The sequence below is a fragment of the Colossoma macropomum genome, unplaced genomic scaffold, assembly GCF_904425465.1.
Source record: "Colossoma macropomum unplaced genomic scaffold, Colossoma_macropomum, whole genome shotgun sequence".
In the NCBI taxonomy this organism is placed as follows: domain Eukaryota; kingdom Metazoa; phylum Chordata; class Actinopteri; order Characiformes; family Serrasalmidae; genus Colossoma; species Colossoma macropomum.
Genome location: NW_023494806.1, coordinates 31,944,453 through 31,964,924, shown reverse-complemented (window position 1 = coordinate 31,964,924; position 20,472 = coordinate 31,944,453). Strand labels below are relative to the sequence as shown.

Genomic DNA, 20,472 nt, shown 5'->3' with positions numbered 1-20,472 from the left:
TTAGGGTGGTTTGGTGTGAAATTCATTGCAGTGAGTCTCAGATTTCTTTACAGTGGTGGTGATAGGAACCAGGGGTCACCATGACACAAATATAGCTATTTTATTTACTATCCTAAACCACCAGTGAACCTACACATTTTTTTATATGTAATGTTGATGAAGGTAAAATACTGGTAAATCTGAAAAACTAAGTTATCTTTGGGGACTATTTTGCCTCACAACACCCTGCATGTACCCCTCCACCATGAATCGCTTTTTAAAAACATGTCTTTGGCCACAACTTTACTGTAAAACTATCGTAAAACAATGTCTCAGCCATGAGCCAGACGTCTGGTTCCTATCACCACCACTGTAAACAACTCTGACTCTAAGTTTTTCTAAAAAAGAGCACACTGTAAATGACTGCGCTTACATGTTATCTATTTAATTATGCAGACATTTTGATAAATCTATGGAATTCCCAGTTTAACCGTGTCTCACAGAAACTGATCTTCAAGGCCCGGCAACAGAAATTCATTTCATAGGGAGATGCCCCACCAACCAGTCATCATGCTCCACTAAACCTTCTTTTTGTGCATGCCTGTATAGCGACAGGCAGCATAAACAAAGTGAACCTAATCTTAACATATGCTGCTACTACGTGTGCCTGATATAAAATGCACTGTATGTTGCTCATAGCAAACTGCCAGAACAGGCAGATGCATAATATAATAACTTAAATTATACTGACTACTGTTTAAAAGTTTGGAATCACTTGTCACATTACTAACTGCTGTTATTAACAGTATAATAATTCACCATATTCAAATAATAATGATAATAATATATTCAAAATTTTCCTCACAAGTGTTTGGCTCCGGTTTAGGTTTAGGTTTGATTGATACTACATTTAACTTAAGGACAAGGTGAGCATCTACAAAGCATCTACAGTGGACCTGGGGGTCACCACTGACTCTTTCTCGGTGCACCTGGCCACAACATGAGTGGCCACTTGGAGAAAGCTGTTTGAATGGACACTTAATCAATTGCATTAAATCAGATTTTCTCAGAATTCATTAACTATACCCCCTGACTACTGATGTGATGGTGTGGTGACTAAAGACCCTCCAAAAAAGTCTGGTGGTGACCATAGTGGTCTCCCCTGCTGAGCTGGTCTGACTGGCATCAACAATGCTGTTCTATTGGCTGACGTTTGCTTATATTCCGTGTTATAAGGTTTCAGATAAAATAAGGTGTTAAATAAGTTAAATAAGAGGCCGTCACTGCGGCATCTAAACAGTACCTAATGAAATAACCTAGATTGGATGAGGTCAGGGCGAACCAGATCGGCAGGGGGACCATCTGTCTGACTATCCCTGAATGGACCATCAAAATAAGGGGTTATCTTTGGGAACAACAAGAAGCTATTAAATGATAAATACTATACTGTTATATATTTTTTCTTAGTCATTTCTTGATAAGTTCGGCTTCAAGTTTTGTTTAAAACGTGTTAAAAAACAGACATTATGGATTATGGACTTCATTTTGGACGCATTTTTCTTCTGCAGCTCCGTTCCCTTTAAAATTTCCTCATTTTTCCCAGCTTTGGTGGATTTCTAGAGTAGCATCATCATTTTAGATCATCTTATCCATTTAAACTGGGTTTATAGTACTACATATAGTGGTGCTATGGAACACGATCAAACGAGAGACGCTTGACTCTCCTTGCCCTTTGACCCTCGGTCAGGCCGCTGTCTGGTCAAGCAGGTGCAACAGTGCAGAGAGTTTGGCTCATTGAAGCTGCTGTGTGCCTGCTGTCCGACACTAGTATGCTTGTAATGACCTCCGCAGCACACAGAGGTCAGGTTACAGTGGACACAAAGAATCCAGCAGTGCAGCTGAACTGAATAGAGCCTATTTAACTCAGCCTTCTCAGGAATTTAGATTAAATTACACTAAAAAGTATGAGAATCTTTACAATTGTGTACCTGAGCTCTATCATTATCTATTGGAAGCATTATTCTACAGTCAATTAAAGAGATAGTTTGGCAAAAATTTACACCATTGTCGATCGGCCAAAACATGTTTGTTGCCTGAAGTTTGCTTCTTTAGTTTTGTATTACGAAGTGAATGTAGCTAACATGCAATGAAAGCAATGAAAGTGATACCCCACCAATTAGCACTGTACAAAGGGCATGCCTAAATCATCACACACTCGCCTCAAACTGTGGTGTGTTGTTTAGCATTGTTGAATAAATTTGCTTATCTGGTTGTTGGACACTGTAGGACACACTGTTATCTTTAAAAGTGAACAAAAGGTATATTTGCATACACTGTAAAAAAATCTATGAAAGAAACAGTAAAAATAGTGGCAGCAAGGGTGCCAGAAAAAACTCGTTCGTTTTCTTAATTATGGTAAAATACTGTAAAATTACATATTTAAAATATTTCTTAGAATTACAGCTTTTTTACTGTAATTTAACAGTTTCACAACAATATTTAACCATAATTATAACAGTAACAACCAAACGCAAATGTCTGTGAGATAAAGTTGATAATTTATTTTTTTCTTAATCTACATTTTGTTTCCTGTAAATTAACAGGTGTTACATGTTTTGTTTTTACTTCGGAGTAATCCAGCACCAATAGTTTACCAAGCTGTTGTGTAATCACTTTACAGCATCACGTTTGACCTGCTAAACTATCACTTTAATATGAGTTGGTGACCACAGGATATTGTTTGTGTGGCCACTTCACCAGTTTTTTCACTTCAGTATGTTTAACTGCTGTTTTCATTTTGTCTTTACAGTCAGCATCGAGGTGGATGATGGTAAGTCATAATATTATTTAAAGCTGCTCTGTAATATATTCATATATTGTACATTCCAAATGGTATATTGATAAATCATTATTGGAGAATCTCTTGTCGATCGACCTTGCTGGTGTTTCTTAGAGACTATAGATTATAAAGTGGTCAGTCATGGGAAGTACAAGGTGGGTGTTTCAAATAAAGTGGCCAGTTAGTGGAAGCACAAGGTGGGCATTTCCAATAAGTGGCCAGTGAGTGGAAGTCACAAGGCGGGTGTTTTCAATAAATTGTCCAGTGTGTGGAAGTACAAGGTGGGTGTTTCTAATAAAGTGGCCAGTTAGTGGAAGTACAAGATGGGTGTTAATAATAAAGTGACCATTGCATGGACATACAATAAATATATACATGTGAACCAAGTTTCTGTTTGGAAACATTTCTGCAGGAAACGAAGGTGAATTCAACCTGTACTACGTTGGAATGGATGCGGATTCTGATGGAGGAGAACAAGAAATGGAGAGAGAGAAGAAAAAGAGGAGAGAGAGAAAGGCTGAGAAAGGAGGAGCCAAACGGAACAGAAGAAGGTCAGAGGAGAGAAACGGCACTGCAGACAATGAGAGAAGAGGAAGGCTAAAGGATGGACGAAGGAGAAAGAGAGAAGGAGAGACAGAGGAGGTCACGAAAGAGAGAAAGAACAGTAAGAATGAGAGAGCAAAGAAAGCGCATCAAGAAGAAGAGGAGGAGGTAGTGGAGGTAGAGGAGGAAGAAGAGAAGAAGAAAAATAAACAGATCAAGAAAATGGAGGACAGAGAGAGGAACGGAAAGAAATTAAAGAGAGAAGAGGACAAAAAAGCAAAAGAGAGAAAGAAAAAGAAAGAGAAGACAACAGAAAGCAGGTAAGCTGTGTCAAACACACTAACGTATTGTCATAGTAATAATTGTTCTCATTTTATTTCATAATTTTTAATACATTTCATTGATACAGTGTAGACTGCAATATTACAATCACCACTAGATGTTTTATTTATTTTTTTCTATTTATGTTTTTTTTTGGGGGGGGGGCAATATGAAGTTATTAAATGATACAAATATGCAGTAATTATTTATTAACGATCATTTTTGTGAAGTTATCTGTCTTGAGATTTAATGATTTAATGTTTTCTGAAGGTATTCTGAATATTACATTTATTAGAACTTCATCCTGAATATTCATTTTATAACAGCAAATTTGACTGAAACTTTATTCATTTTTTAGAACTTCCATTTGGATGTTCTTTTGATTATAATTTAATTCTGTATATTCATTTTTTTAAATATTCTGGATTTTAATTTTATTAGATCGTCTTTCTCAATATTCATTTTGTAAATACATCAGAATAGAATAGTTCCATTCTATTTATTAATATAACTGTTGTTCTGGATGTTAACTTTTTCAGAACTTTGTTATGGATATTAATTTTATCAGAACTTCTTTCTGGATATTATTTTTTTATTAGAAATTCATTCTGGCTATTCATTTTAATACATTTTTGTTCTGGATATTCATTTTTCTAGAAATTCACTCTGAATAATAATTTTATTAAGACATAATTCTGGATATTAATTTTTATCTATCTATCATTCTGTTTTCATTCTATGTGTTAATTTAATTATAATTTTATTCTGCATGTAAATGTTATTTAAACTTAATTCTGGGGATTCGTTTTATTATAATTTAATTCTTTATATATTTAAAAAGTAATTATGGATATTATAACAGATTTTTCATTTTAATATGAATTCATTCTTCATATTATTTTTCATTAGAATACATTCTGGTGTTGATTGTAATGTTGATTGTATCATAATTTAATTCTAGACATACATTTCATTAGAACTTCGTTCTGGATATTAATTTTTAGAATATTATAATATCATTCTGGACATAAATATATGAAAATTTCAAACTGGATATCCATTTTATTAAAACTTCATTTTGGATATTAATTTCATTCAAATTTCATCATGAATAATAATGTTATCAGATTTCATTATAAATTTTCATCCTGTTAGAACTTCATGCTGAATATTAATTTGATAACTGGACAATATAATATCATTTTCAGTGTTACGCTGTTTTCTCATTCATCTGATTGGTGGCTTTTCTAGCTCTGAGTCTGAGACATGCTCTTCATCAGAGGAGGAGGAGGAGAAGGAGGAGGGTGAGGAGGAGCAGGGTGGTGATGAAGAGTTTGTGGTGGGCTCTCTGAGTCCGGAGGAGCTGGAGAAGCTGAAGGAGGCGGTGGACGAGAGAAAAAAACTCATCACCACACTGAGAGGAAAACCCTGGCCCATGCGCAAGAAACTGCCCACTCTCAGGTAACACACATACACACACCCACATGGTTTCCATGGCCAAGCAGCTGCACATGGGCCTAACATCACTATAGACATTGCCAAACATTGGCCTCCAACTCCGTGGCAACAGTTTAAGAAAGGCCCCTTCCAGCTCCAGCATGACTGAGCCCCTGTGCACCGAGCGAGGTCCATAAAGACGGTTTGACCAGTTTGGTGTGGAGGAACTCCAGAGCCCTGACCTCAACCCCACCCCATTAGCCAGACCTTCACATCCAACATCAGTGCCCGACCTCACAAATGCTCTTTTGACTGAATGGGCTCAAATCACCACAGACGCAAAATCTTGTGGAAAGCCTTCCCAAAAGAATGGAGACTGTTGTAGCAACAAAGTGGAGGAACTCCATGATAAAGGCCAATGGTTTTAGAATAGGATGTCCAAGAAGCTCATATAGGTGTGATGGTCAGGTGTCCACATACTTTTGGCCACATAGTTGATGTAGTATTATGTATATGTAAGTATCTACATGTCACAATAATATATATATATTCAGCTCTCACCACTTACACCTCCTTCTTCCTCCATCTCGGTCTTAGGGAGTCGCAGTTGTTCGTAGAGAAGTATGAGGGGGCTTTGGGGAAAGGCCGAGGGAGGAAGCTCTACGCCTACAAGGTCATGATGAGGAAGGTAAGAGTTCCCAACCTGAGGAACTTGTGCCACTGTCATCAGAAAACCTTGTTCATAGACTGTTTGTCATCTTCTAGTGCTAAAACTCGAAAAATTAGCACTAGTTAAAATGCAGCAGAAGTGTAGGTTTACTAGAAAACAAGTAAAATTCAGAAAATGCTTTAGCAAGAACTATATTTTACTTACTTTTTAGTTATTCATCTCTCAGAAAGGATACTTAAAGCTGAAAGTTTCACTGGCTACCTTAACTAGAGCTAGCCTATTAGCTTAGTTCACATTTGCTAAGTTAGCTAGCTAACAGGTACTCACAGTTGATAATAACAGATGTAAGTCACAGTTTTTAGGTTTAGCTAAAGAGCTAGCATGCTTGTTGTTCTAAAACAACATAAAAATGAGATAATTACAGACCACTGTAGCCATTTACCTCAGATAGTTAGCCATGCTAGTTACCTTACTAGCTTCTTCTAGCATCTTGCTAACTTATACTAGTAAAATGACTAAATTATACTCTTAAAGTGATAGTATTCTCGAGTACTGGGTAGTGGATACTTCTGGTAAGATATCAAATCTTGTGTATTTATTTCTTAAAGTGAAGTTTTTGTTAAGATATCACTTTCTAAAGCTGTCCTTTGTTGTCTCGCGTCTGCAATGCTGCTGTGTGCTTCAGAAATGGATGAAGTTTCAGAGAGACTTTGAGAACTTCAAGACGGCCTGCATCCCATGGGAGATGAAGATTAAGGAGATTGAAAGTATGTTTAAATTTGCATTTCTTAACATCTCTAACGGTCAGATTTTTCGGAAATTATTTTTCCTTTGCTTATATTTTTTATTCTTTAGGCTTGTAGCTTAGTTACTCACACATGTCTAGCAGGCTGACGATTGAAGAGAGCACTATTAGCACTCAAGCAGATTTTTCCCTGATAGCAAGAGGATAGTGGACCACTGTTGGCCCGCTAATGGCAAAGCCAGCGGTCCACTGACGTTTTGCTCAGTGTTTTCTGGGCGGCCCACCAGTGGATAAGCAGAGTAATAGACAAAATTCCATATATCATCGCTCATTTTCCACTCACAGTCTAATTTACTTATTTTTCCTTCCTTCCCTTCTTTAGTTAGGCTTCGTAAATTAGTTGAGTAAAGAATTTTAATCTAGTACAATGTCAGCAACACACAGCAACAACACTATAAAATCATTTGACATTAGGCCATCATTTTTTTTACCTCTCAGTTGTTATAATATTTATCTGAGTTTATTTTCTGAAATGAAAGGACTATGTCCATTTAAAATCTGTTTGAAGAGATTAAAAACTAGGTAGAACTTGCTATGCAGGACAATAATCTGGGTGGACCAGCAGTGGCAAATGAGAATTTGCATCCTTGACCAGTAGTGCTACTGCTGTGGCCGCATTCACCAAAAAGGCCAATGGATGGTTTGCATAGCATAGTGTTACATAAGTCACGTAGCATCGCACGCAGATACAGTACAAAGCACTGCTATACTACATAGAATGCACCGCAGTAAGAGAACCAGAAAACGTCAAGTACAAGTTCACTTTTAAACTCTAATCGTTTAAACTTGTTGTTTTCGAGGTGAAAAATAACTAGGCTAGTTATGTTAGGTAAGGTAAACGTAGTAGCAGCAGTTGCATATGTATCTGAAGTGGCTGTGTTTCTCTGTGGAGTTTTAAGCCACTTGTAATCTACAGTGGCTTTTCTGTGCTCTCGATACGACTTTACTTTGAAGCAGTACTGGCAAAATGTTGAGTGGCGCGCTGTGACATGCGGACAAATTGAACAGTGCTCGTTTCTTTGATTTTATTGAAATAATTCACAGTCCAGTCCATAATTATTTGGATGTTGACAAAGTTATTGTTATTTTATGTGCCTACCACAGCATACTGGAGTTTAAATTAAAGAATGAATATCAGACTTTCAGCTTTAAGTGTATCTACATCCAAATTGGGTGAACGGTGTAGGAATTACATGCTTTTACAGATTCGGTGGTATGCTTTGGAAAATGAGCAGTTCCTTCTGTTCTTGATTTCCTTCTCTTCCCATCATTCTGGTACAATCTCAAGTACAATTGCCTCATCTGTCCTTAAGATGTTGTTCCAGACCTGTCTTTTTTTAGATGTTTTTTTGGTAAACTCTAATCTGGTCTTCTTGTTTTTGAGGCTTACCAGTGGTTTACATCTTGTGGTAAACCCTCTGTGAAGTCTTCTCTTGATTGTTGACTTGTTGCTTATCCCTGTTCCTGATCTGGTCAACTGATGTGTACACCTTCATCTGATCTGGATGTAAATAGGCTCAAATTAAAGCTGAAAGTATGCACTTTAACAAGTCTAATATGATGTGGTAGACACCCAAAATAACAATAACGTGGTTGGCATCCAAATATTTATGGACCTGACTGTATTTGAGCAGTTAACTGCTTGTTACCACATAAAGTAAGCCTATGCTGAAAAAGTAATACAATGAATTTGCTTGATTCAAATGTGTAACATAATTTCCACATAAATAAAACTCAATTATTGGCTAAGTAAGTACGTTTATATAAAACATTTCTTTAAATTACAGTGCATATTTTCAGCTATTCTACATCTTTTTCAGGCCTGGCTGATTTCCATGCATTTTTCATCCTCTGTCTGAAATATTCAGGTCATTTTGGATCGTCAGTCGCCTCCTACTTCCTATTTCTCAGATGGATGTACGGCATCAACATGATTCTCTTCGGCCTGACGTTCGGGCTCGTCATGGTTCCTGAGGTGAGGAACGTTCCGGATCCAGCACCTGCCATTTGAAATCCTGCATTAACATGCGATGGGGGGAGCCGGCACACCTAACAGGCATAAGGGCAGTTGAAAGTGAGGCCGTCTCAAAAGCCTTTCAGCTGAAACTGGGCCATTGCTGGGGTCTGGGGAGCTTTCTTCACTGACCTACATGTCAAAAGCCAAAAGCAGTACAAGGCAAATATATAACAGAATAATTCACTTAAAATGCATTTATGTAATTTGATCTGATTGTGAATCTTATGCTCAGAATCTGATCAATGGAGCAGTGTGTGGAGAATAGTTTGCAATATTTATTAGTGGTTTAACAACTGAGGGTGGAGGGACTCTTTTGTTTTAGTTTGGATTTTATAGGGGCCAAAGCATGAAAACAAAGTAAGTTTTGGTTTTTTAGCCACTCAAAAAGCTTTTTTCTTTGCTATCAGTGACAGAGAATTGATGAAACTGTGAAAGTATGATTTTTCAAAAGGTCTAACTTCTCTACCGCTCTACTTGGCTGTCCAGTGAGCCAACATAAGATACAAGAGTCTCTAAGTGAGTCACCAACTGACTGACTGACACCAATTTTAAAATGTGCAAGCGTTCTCCGAGACAAGCAGCAGATGGCGCTCTACACTTTTAAATGTCACCCTCACACCCTCCCAATGCTAACAATGTAAGGCTAACAAATACTGTGCCATGAAATAGTGTTTGCCCCCTCTTTATTTCCTCTACTTTTGCATGTTTGTCACACTAAATGTTTTACGATCTTCACACAAAATTTAAAAAAAGACAAGGAGAATGTGACAAAACACAGAACAGTCTTTAAATATTAATTTCATATATTGATGGAAAAATGTTCAGTAACAGCTAAGTTACCTGTGTGAAAAAGTAATTGCCCCCTCGACATTAATAAATGGTTGTACAACCGTCAACAGCAATAACTGCAACCAAACACTTCCAACAACTGGAGATGCATCCTTCACATCGCTGTGGAGGAACTCTGGCCCACTTGTCTTTGCAGAATTGCTTTTCTTTCAGCCACACTGAAGGGCTTTCCAGCATGAACTGCCTCCTTCCACAGCATCTCAATAGAGGTCAAGCCAGGACTTTGACTACAAAACTTTAATTCTGTTTCTTCTGAGCCATTCAGAGATGGACTTGATCTTGTGTTCAGGTCATTGTCTTGCTGCATAACTCAACTGTGCCTGAGCTTAAGATCCATGAACGCTGATTTTGAGGCGAGTGAGGCCTTTAGCCCTTGCTGTGCTCTTGGAGCAATTTTGGTAGGCTGGCCACTTCTGGGAAAATTCACCACTGTTTCCACAAAGTTCACTGGAGTCCCAGAACATTAGAAATGGCTTTGTAAGCCTTTCAATAACTTTCTTTCTCTTCTCTTCTGGAATTTCTTTTGATTGTGGCATAGTGTGCTGCTTGTTGAAACCTTTTAGTCTACTTCACATTGCTGAAAACGTTCAATTTAAGTGATGTTCACATTCAGCAGGGCTGGCAGTAATCACACCTGGGTGTGTCTAGTTTAATGGCTCCCAATCATCCACTAAATTTGCAGAACATTGAACTAATAATGGGTAAAATAACACAGTGGAAAGTACCTCTATTTGAGCTTGAGCTGTGTCTGACTTTGGGTGTATTTTTCCTTTATTTTACTGTATGAGCAGCCTTATTCAAGTTCTTTACTGTTCCAGGTGAACGTCATCATGCTTGAAAGTCATAGTTAATGACCAAAGTGCACCACAGTGTAAAATGGGGTACTTTTTTGATGGTCATCTGTTTTGTAGAATTACTTCTTAAAAGAATTTGTTACATTAGCCAGCCCCAAAGCCATAATGCTAACACTATTAGCAGGTAGGCTGGCAGCTACAGAATGAGTAGTATTTGCTCATTTTGCTATGAGGACTTTGATTCATGTCACTACAAACTAGTATTAGCTGCTAAGAAATGTTTGACTGCTTTATGTACTTTATTATTTGCATAAAATGAACACAAACTTTTGAACTTTTGTCTATGATTGTTGGTGTATGAACTTTACTCTTTAACTGGACAATGGTTCTCTCTGTGCAGGCACTAATGGGGCGGCCATATGGGAGCATTCCCAGGAAGACTGTCCCAAGACTAGAACAGGCCAGTGCCATGGATTTTGCTGTTTTATGGGACTTTGGGGTGAGTGGCTTCTGGGATTTGGATTAATAGACAAAGTATGTATTGTTTTTCTAATAACTGTATTTCTAATCAGTGTATAGCTTCACTGTAGGTCAGAACATTTTGTATTTCTTAATGTTAGTTTTCTAATCTTAAAATTCATTTGTAATTTCTCCCTTGCAGGGTTATGCTAAGTATTCAGTCCTCTTCTATGGCTACTACAACAACCAGCGAGCTATCGGCTGGCTCAAGTTCCGCATGCCCTTGTCCTACTTCTTGGTCGGGGTGGGCACGGTGGCTTACAGTTACATGGTGGTCATCAGAACGTGAGTTATTTTTGAGTCTTGTATCCAAATATACAGTACAGTGCAGAAGTCAGAGACCCCCCCCTGACGGTTCATATTTTCTCTACAGCATGGCACGCAATGCCAAAGAGGATGGTGGAGGAGATGACACCAGCTTCAATTTCAGCTGGAAAATATTCACCAGTTGGGATTACCTGATTGGTAATGCAGAGACAGCTGACAACAAGTTTGCCTCCATCACCACCAGCTTCAAAGTGAGGATATTTTTGTGTTTAAAGGTTATGTGACTGTGTAGAGTATGAGTATAGACACTATATGGCGAAAAAGTATGGGGACACCACTCCTACTCATTGAGTTCAAGTGTTTCAGTCATACCCATTGCTAACAGGTGTACGAAATCAAGCACACAGTCATGCAACCTCCATAGAAAAACATGGGGTTGTACTGAAGAGCTCAGTGACTTTAAATGTGGCACTGTTATAGCTTAGTTTGCTGTGCTAGATCACGAAGCAGCAGACTGCACAAACAGCCTCTGGAAGTAACATTAGCAAAAGAACTGTGCTTTGGGAGCTTCGTGAAATGGGTTTCCATGGCCAAGCAGATGCACACAAGCCTAAGATCACTATGCTCAATGCCAGTTGTCAGCTAGAGTGGTGTAAAGCACAAATAAATCTGGGTTTGGTGGATGCCAGGAGAACACTACCGACAGGAATGCATAGTGCAACAGCAAAGATTGGTGGAGGGGGATAATGGGTCAGGGTTCGGGCCCCTTAGTTACGGTGAAGGGTGGTGTTAATGCTACAGCATACAAAGATATTTAAAATAATTATACTTCCAACTTTGTGGCAGTTTGGGGAAGGCTTTTTCCTGTTCCAGCATGACTGTGCCCCTGTGCACAAGGCAAGCTCCATAAAGAAATGGTTTGATGAATTAAGTGTGGCAGAACTCCAGTGGCCTGTACAGAGCCCTGACCTTAACCCCACTGAACTCTTTTGGGATGAATTAGAATGTCGAATGTGAGCCAGACCTTCTTGTCCAACAATGTTCTTTTAACTCATTTCCCAAACCTTAAAAAAGCCACAAATTGCATGTGGGAAGGAATGGGATGTCCAACAAGCTCAGACAGGTGTGATGGTCCGGTGTCCACATACTTTTCGCCATATCGTGTATGTCTCTTGCTCTCATTTCAAACGTTACTCATCATCAGGAGGCCATCGTTGAGGAGCAGGAAAGCAGAAAAGATGACAACATCCACCTGACGCGATTCCTCCGGGTTTTGGCCAACTTCTTGGTTCTGTGCTGCCTGGCAGGGAGTGGGTACCTGATCTATTTCGTGGTGCGCCGCTCTCAGAAGTTTGCCCTGGAGGGGCTGGACAACTATGGCTGGTGGGAGAGAAATGAAGTAAATTAGTGTCCTCTATGTCCAACTTGGTGTGCAATGCAACCACAATTATTGAAAATATGGGACATTTTATTCTAATCATGATCTTCCAGGTGAACATGGTCATGTCTTTGTTGGGGATGTTTTGTCCAATGCTATTTGACGTCATCAGTACTCTGGAGAATTATCACCCCCGAATTGCCCTGCAGTGGCAGCTGGGCCGCATCTTCGCCCTCTTCCTGGGCAACCTTTACACCTTCATCATAGCCCTCATGGACCAGATCAACCTAAAGGTGAGCACTTCAAAACATGCTTTACAGCCTTTAAAACCAGTAGTGCCCAATCCTACTCTTGGAGATCCACCATTCTACCAAGTTTGGCTTCAAATCTAATCTAACAACCTGATCAAGGTAATGAATGAAGGCCTTCAGATGGACCTGAATATTGGATCTAAACTCTCCAGGGTGGTAGATCTCCAGGACCAGGATTGACCAGTTTTTCTGTTCTACTGTGGTTGAGACACTGACCACATTTTTTCAAATTACAAAGTTATGCACTCTAAGCGTTGGCGCTGTCATCAGGAGATTGCAAGTTTAATCCACAGCAATGACGCTGCCATCTGTAGTCAAGAATTTAATAGACCAGAATAGTCCTAGCTTTTTCTGGGTGGGTATGACGGTCATCCCATTCCCCTCATCTCTCAGCGCAATGCCAGCCAACATTGGCATCTTGTTAGCTGACATTACAGAATTGGCAAGTAGTGTTCTCCTGCAAGCGTGTTGAACTGTTTAATGACATTGTGCTGCCACTAATTTGAAAAGATGCAGTGGAGACACATACTAGCCTTTAGCCTCCCTGCTTGCTAGCATTATGTGGTTTGAGAAGGCGAGAAGCAAGCAGGTAGACTTGGGGATAAAATTGGATAAAAAAGAAAAAATAAATTATTATGACAAGCCATATAATCAGATACTACCTGTGTAAGTTTTACTTGTGTAACTTAAAGTTTCTCCTAATGACACAAATGTTAGCAATTAGTTGAGATGTCTGAAAATCTGCACAATATCTCTAGCCAGTCATATATATTATTTTGTTCGTTTGTTTGTGTTTCCCAGAGGGCAGAAGAGGAGAAAGTGAAGTTTAACATGACCATATGGCAGGCCAACCTGTATAACGGAACCCTACCAGAAAACTCCACCGCACTTCCAATCACGGTGGACCCTGCAGACGTGCCTAGAGGACCTTGCTGGGAGACGATGGTGGGACAGGTACTCATCAGACATTGCTTAGCATCAAGTTGTGTTCTTAAAGCAATAGCTGACCCAACAGCCAACTGATACAGTTTTGCCTTTAGCCGAAACAAGATTCACATCCAAAGTTACTTCTTTAGTTTTGCACAAGAGCTAAAATAGCTGGAAAATAGCCTAGTGTAGCTCAACTTTTAAAACTCCAAGCAGTTTCTTCCAGGGCTTTCCAGCTCTAGACCCCTCTAACCATTTTTAAAGAGTCTATGACCTGATATCCTGCACTAGAAAGTACACTATTTGCTACAAGGCTAACGTAGCAATAGTGGAAGCTTATACCCCACCAGTTAGCATCAAACTTCATGCCTTGGTCAATACACACTTTGCTCAAACCATGTAGAGTTTTTAAGTAGCCTCAAATAAACTTGCTTAGGTGGTTTCTGAAACTGTATGATCTATAAAAATTGACAAAAATATGTTGGTACAGCTAAAAACAGTAGTAGCAGAGGTTTGGGTGTTAGGTTAGCTGTGGTACCTCCATTTCTAAGACACTCAGTGCAGTGCCAGTAGGACAGTACTAGATGTTGGCACAAGCAATGACTTTTTTCAGTGGGTACTTGTTGCAGCTGTTCTTATCTCACAGGAGTTTGTCCGCCTGATAATATCAGACACCATGACCACCTACATCACCCTGCTGATTGGTGACTTCCTCAGAGCCGTCCTGGTGCGTTTCCTCAACCACTGCTGGTGCTGGGATCTTGAGTATGGCTTTGTGAGTATTCACACCCCAGCGTTAGCAAAACATCTAGAGTCCAGTCTGGTGTTCTTACTGCTTGAACGCAGCTACTAAATCTGGTAATTAACCAGTGAGTTACATCATGTTTATGCAAGAAAATCAAACTGTTGATGCCGCAATTCTGTTTCATCTCAGCTGCTTGACTCACCAGTGGGCAACAAGTCTTAGACAACTTGCTACTGAAACACTAATGACTTCCAAATTCTAGCTGTCTTATGGTCAGAGGTGGGAACGGCGAGTGTATAGGACACACGTATGAGAGGAATATCTTGAGAAATTCCACAAAGCTGAAGTTGGCTTCTTATTTGAATTGCCGGTTCCACCTTAAATGATAAAGCAGTTGCATTCAGCTGCTTGTACAAGTGCCAGAATGTAACTCCTTCTCCATTTAAGGCGGAATGGAAAATAAGAACAAAAAGCTGCCAAATAAGAACCCAAGTGAAGTAGAAATTAAGGCGGAAAACATTTTGCCGGGCTTGCTGAGCTGGTGTTAGAAAGCAATATTGACACAGGTTTATCTACATATTGCTCAGTTTTATTTGGACTATTTTGCATATTAAAAATATTTCAGATTCCCTTTGGTGGTTAAGAATGTTTCTTCTTGAAAAAAATAAAGGGACATACCAGAATCATAAACCACTGTTAACCTACTGTAGTTATCAGTCTTACACATCAATTGATCATGCTAATTTGTCTTTTGAGGAACTGCCTTTTTGACCCAAATATCAGTAAGAAGTGCAGAGCTACCAAGCTGAATTGCTCTGACTTGATTTAGTTGTGGTAACATTTACAGGTAAATTATATTATGGCAACTGAAATTTGCTTCATAGTGTAGGTTACCTCAATAGAAATATACCAGTTGGATAATTTAATTGTGTTCCTTTCTAGACGTTCTTTAGTTGGGGAAGACTGCAAAGTAGCTGATCATCCCTGGAACTGGTATAAATGCTAGTAATGTGAATTCTATGTCAGTGTAACTCTGTTTCTTATTTGTCCTGCTTTAGCCTTCCTATTCGGAGTTTGATGTGAGTGGGAATGTACTTGGCCTCATATTCAACCAGGGCATGATCTGGTAGGATGAATTTGTTCTTTATTTTATTTCATCTATGGGTAAACATTACATTACCTGCTCCAATTTTCTCCAAAGTATATATTTTTGTTATTTAATATACTTCCATTGCATATCCACTTCAAATGTACACGCATACTGTCTTTGGACTTTGCACTCATAAATACGAACCAAAAAATGATCTACTCATAAGAATAAACTATGAGACTATAAACTATGAAAAAGTTGCAAAGCTGTTGTTGGTAATTATGGCTTTGAGCCGTCGTCTACGGTAAGAAGTAATAAGCATTTTGCAGCATTGGGGTAAAATTCAGGCCTCTTCTTTTTTAGAAACCAGTCTTGAGCTGTTTTGGCTATATGTTTGGGGTCATTGTCTATGTTCAAACATCCATCTTCTTAGCTTTCTTCGCCAATGTGATTAATCTCCTCTAATATCACTCCATTCATGTTTCCTTTGATGATGTGTCAGGCTCCAGTACCATTTGCAAAGAAGCAGCACCATATCATGATGCTCCCACCTTCGTACTTCACTGTGGGTTTGGGTTCTTTAGATCATATGTGCAACCCCTCTTTCTCCAGAGATGACTGATTTATTGCTTAATAGTTCTGTTTTTGTTTCTTCTGTCAGAGCACATTGTTCCAGATTCACTCCTATTGGTCTAAATGCTCATGTGCAAATTTTAGGAGCTTTGCACAGGGGAGCAGAGATAATTGCAGTGCTTAATGTTCTCTGTGGAACTGTTGTTCCTGGTGCTTTCAGGTTGTCCTGCAACAATTCTCAATTTTCCTTATCTTTAGTCTGAGAGGACTCTTGCTTGATATGCCTATCCAGGGCCTTTCCATGAACCTTCCAATTGCATATTACTGAACCACTTGTACTGACAGGGATGTTTAAGGTCTTTGCTACAGCTCTGTAGCTTTTTCCATTCAAGTGTTGTTTAATAATGTCCCTGGGAACAACATTGGGAAACTCCTTCACCTTCACTTGCATAAAAAACTTCTTAACCAATGGAAACATCTTTTATAATGACACCAGGTGCAATTTGACCAGGATCATTTTTACTTTTATTTTTTGCAGCATAAGTATGTAGAACTTGAGTTATTTTAGGGTGAGGGGCTCGGCCATCCAGGAGGAGCTCAGAGTAGAGGCGCTACTCCTCCACATTGAGAGGAGCTAGTTGAGGTGGTTCGGACATCTGATCAGGATGCCCACTGGATGACTCCCAGTGGGGGTTTACCAGGCACAGCCCACTGGGACGAAACCCTGAGGTCATCCTAGGACCCGCTGGAGGGATTATATCTCCAAGTTATTTTCATTTTTAACCTTCATATACTTTTATGCTCAGTTTTAAGCAGGGGTGTCACTAGAGATTTACGGAGCGGGGAGCTAAGCCTTAAGGGGGGGCCCTAAGGGGGTCTGGGGGCTTTAGGCCATAAGAGGATGTTTTTAATGGCTTCAAAATATCTGTTCATCATGAACGTTTAGAACTTACTTCTTGATCACTAACCTTCATCAGACTTGCTTCCTCAGCTCTGTCACTCTTCTTCAGGTTCTTTCTCTCTCCTCACACCTGTGATTAGGAACGTTATTTTTATTGAACGCAGATATACAAGAACTCAAGGATAAATAAGTTTGTTTGTTTAATTGAACTGACAAAAATCTAAACACCTGACTAGCCTTAATTGTCATTTACAGGTTAAGAAATTCAAGGATATAAAACTCTTACCATCACCACAACATTAGTATTAGGTATATATAATAAAACCAATCCCCCAGTTTGCACCCGGTTATCACAGTATATTTTAAATTTGGAGACACAATGGCACAGTTTAAAAATGAAGAATAAATGCACAATACTATTGATGATTTGGACTAATAATGTATGTTCATTTAGCGGGCTAAATAATATTCAAAACTGGCCTAACAACACCCCTATTCTCAAGCACAAAGTCAAAAGACAAAACTCAAAGTGGTTATATGCACTGGAAGTGAATTAAATCTCAAAAAAACAAAGTGTCCGAATACTTTTGTTCCATCTATATATGTGTTTGTGTATGTGTCTATTGCAGGATGGGAGCGTTCTATGCCCCCTGTCTGCCCGCTCTGAACCTGCTCCGGCTTCATGTGTCCATGTATCTGCAGTGCTGGGCCGTCATGTGCTGTAATGTCCCTCAGGAGCGTGTCTTCAAAGCCTCCGGCTCCAACAACTTCTACATGGCCATGCTGCTGGTCATCCTGTTCCTGTCCACACTGCCCGCCATCTACACCATCGTCTCCATTCCTCCATCCTTTGATTGCGGACCATTCAGGTACCCTGAGTCGTTGTGAACGTAGCGTTAGGACTTCTAGTGGTGTCCTTGCTCAGGTAGGGACTCAAACACCAGCCTGCTGCAAAGGTATTAACCACTACGCCACATTAACTGCTTCATGATATCAGGTTCTGAGCACCATAATTCTTACATGCCAGTGATGGCTCAGCTGGGTTTTGACCCTAGAACCTTCTGATCTGAAGGTAGATGGCTTAACAGTGACTCACACAGTGAGTCCAGAACAAAAACCCTTTTCCAGATTGCAGTGGTAAGATATTTTATTAGAACAGTGGTCACCAACTCTGCTGCTGAAGATCTACCATAATCAACTCCACCTGATCCATCTTATTACTGCCTTCAGAAGTCCTTGATTAACTGGAAGAGGTGTGTTAGATTTGGGTTGGCGGTGAAACCTACAGGAAGGTAGAGCTCCAGGGGGGTCAGTGACCACTGTATTAGAAACTAAACATGTGCAATTATGAATGAGGTGGATGTGGCTTACTATGTCGTCTGTATCAGGAGTTTAAATACTTTTACATTAGACACACCAGAGGACTTTTTTAGACAAAATAAGTTCTACAGATCTTCTACTTTACCACAAGAGGGCGCCAGAGGCCAATACAAAATTACCTTCACTGCCTCAATGCCTGACCCCAACTATATATCCACTTATGCTAATCTAGGATCATCAGAATTCCCGGTCTTCATGATTATAAGGAAAATAATTTCAGAAATATATTTCACTTATATATAGCTTCCACATTAATAACAACCAAAACAAAAATCCCCAATTTCAACCAGTAGAGCCATGTAACCAAAGCTCCTGTGCTGCTGTTTCAGTGGGAAAAGCCGCATGTTCGATGTGATTCAGGAGACCCTGGAGACGGACTTCCCGGCCTGGTTCGGAAAAGTGTTCAGCTACGCCTCCAACCCTGGCCTGGTCCTGCCCTTTCTACTGCTCATGGTGTGAGTGCCACAAATTTGGCCATCTTTTTGCACTTCAGTAATGAGCAATCAGGAAAATAATCTATGGATATCTTTTCTGTCCTTTCAGTCTGGCGATATATTACCTCCACTCCACATCCAAAACTTACAAACACGCCAACCTGGAGCTGAAAAAGAAACTCCAGACTGTAAGTTGAAAGACAAAGTTTCAGTAAGCATGTCATTAGTTACACTATCCAGAAGAGAGCAGCATCGCTTTAGTCTGTTGTCCAGTATTAAACATAAAAGGTGGGTTTTGTGGACATGGATTAGACCTAATCTTGGACTAAATTGCTCATCACCCTTGGGAATTATGTTTGTGTTTGCCTTAGGAAACCAGCACAAAATGTTCTTTCATCTTTAAAGGTATACATTGACTGAATGAGGTAACTTTGCTGCAGTGATTGTGAGCTTGCAGCCATTAATTGACATGGTGACAGTTTCAATTAAAGAAAATCACACAGACTGACAAACATGAGGCACAGTTTCTGCCTTCACATAACACTGCTGTGTACACTCAGTTGTTCTGTTGTTGCTTTTAATCAGTTTTCTCTCAATGATATTACTTAACAAAGTGAGCTGTCAGATTTACTTCATAAGCATTTGTTTGGTCAATGTAATCTTGTTGAGTAAAACTCAGCATCTTTCCCATTGGCTCCTGGCAACATCATCTATTTGCATATTGTTTTACATCCCCTCTTTGTGTTGTCTTTCCCCTGGCCAACCTTCCATTGTGTGTTCATCTTTGTTATTCTCTATGGTTAACTGTCCTTCAACTTTGTTGTTGGCTGTAAGAGCCAATGGTTACCAATGTAACCTATTGCTAGGTATAAGTCTACAATAGCTCTATAGTAATAACTAAGAAATCATGTAGCTCTAACTTGGGCCTATTAACTTTTTCTATTTATATAATTGTAACCATATTAAATTGAGCACATGTTACTCAATATAGCATCTTGAAAGCTCCTTAACACAATAGCATTGAACCATTTGACATAACATTTTTAATTACAATATATTTGCGTGTAATATATAAAAATAAGTCCACAATTTAGTTTAATAGTTTTACTTGAATTAGTTTATTTACATATTACTCATTTAAGTATCTTAGAAGCTGCTTAACGCAGTTGCATTGTCCCACCTGACATAATATTTTTAAGTAAATCCAACATTTCGTTTTTTTTGTGTGTACACTGTGTTTTTCTGTAAACAGCAAAGCGAGGAGAATAAGAAGAAGAACAAACTGGCAGCGCAGAAGGCAGCTGAAGATCTGGAGCAAGCTAAAAACATGGCTGCCACTGAGCAGCAGGAGAAACAGAGCAATAACAATGCTTCAGTGAAAGGTGATACAAAGAGTGAAGAATTATTTATACTGCTTTTAAGCAACACTTTGGCATAACAATTACATAATAAATTTACACAATATTTTCCCTCCTTATCCCCAAAGTTCATATAGATACAGATATGTATGTAATCTGATATATATATCTGATATACATCTGATAACTCAAATATACAAACTCAATATTAAAAAAGTTGGGGCAGTAGATAAAATAAAAATAAAAACTGAATCAGAGTGTGTTTGCATACACTCAAAAATCCAATCATAATTGGATTTCTGCAGTTATCCGATTATTCAAATGGTCACGTAAAC

At 39.1% G+C, this 20,472-nt stretch overlaps 1 protein-coding gene across 1 annotated transcript; it reads left to right on the top strand.

Annotated features, from left to right (window-relative positions):
- The first annotated feature begins 3,042 nt into the window (after nt 1-3,042).
- Nucleotides 3,043-20,262, top strand: tmc1 (transmembrane channel-like 1). Its single transcript, XM_036598985.1, has 18 exons — nt 3,043-3,529; nt 3,599-3,677; nt 4,963-5,143; nt 5,717-5,807; nt 6,475-6,556; nt 8,463-8,569; nt 10,655-10,753; nt 10,916-11,058; nt 11,147-11,291; nt 12,245-12,439; nt 12,532-12,711; nt 13,531-13,683; nt 14,303-14,431; nt 15,460-15,527; nt 17,595-17,834; nt 18,675-18,800; nt 18,889-18,967; nt 20,032-20,262. The coding sequence occupies exons 1-18, from the start codon at nt 3,266-3,268 to the stop codon at nt 20,215-20,217; spliced, it is 2,547 nt and encodes an 848-aa protein (XP_036454878.1). The 5' UTR covers nt 3,043-3,265; the 3' UTR covers nt 20,218-20,262.
- The last annotated feature ends 210 nt before the right edge of the window (nt 20,263-20,472 follow it).

Excerpts from the sequence above, each read along its gene's own strand:
- tmc1 (XM_036598985.1), top strand. The coding sequence starts at position 3,266 with ATGGATGCGGATTCTGATGGAGGAGAACAAGAAATGGAGAGAGAGAAG. Across the intron at positions 5,144-5,716 it reads AAGAAACTGCCCACTCTCAG|GGAGTCGCAGTTGTTCGTAG; the intron begins GTAACACACATA and ends TCTCGGTCTTAG. Across the intron at positions 14,432-15,459 it reads GGGATCTTGAGTATGGCTTT|CCTTCCTATTCGGAGTTTGA; the intron begins GTGAGTATTCAC and ends GTCCTGCTTTAG.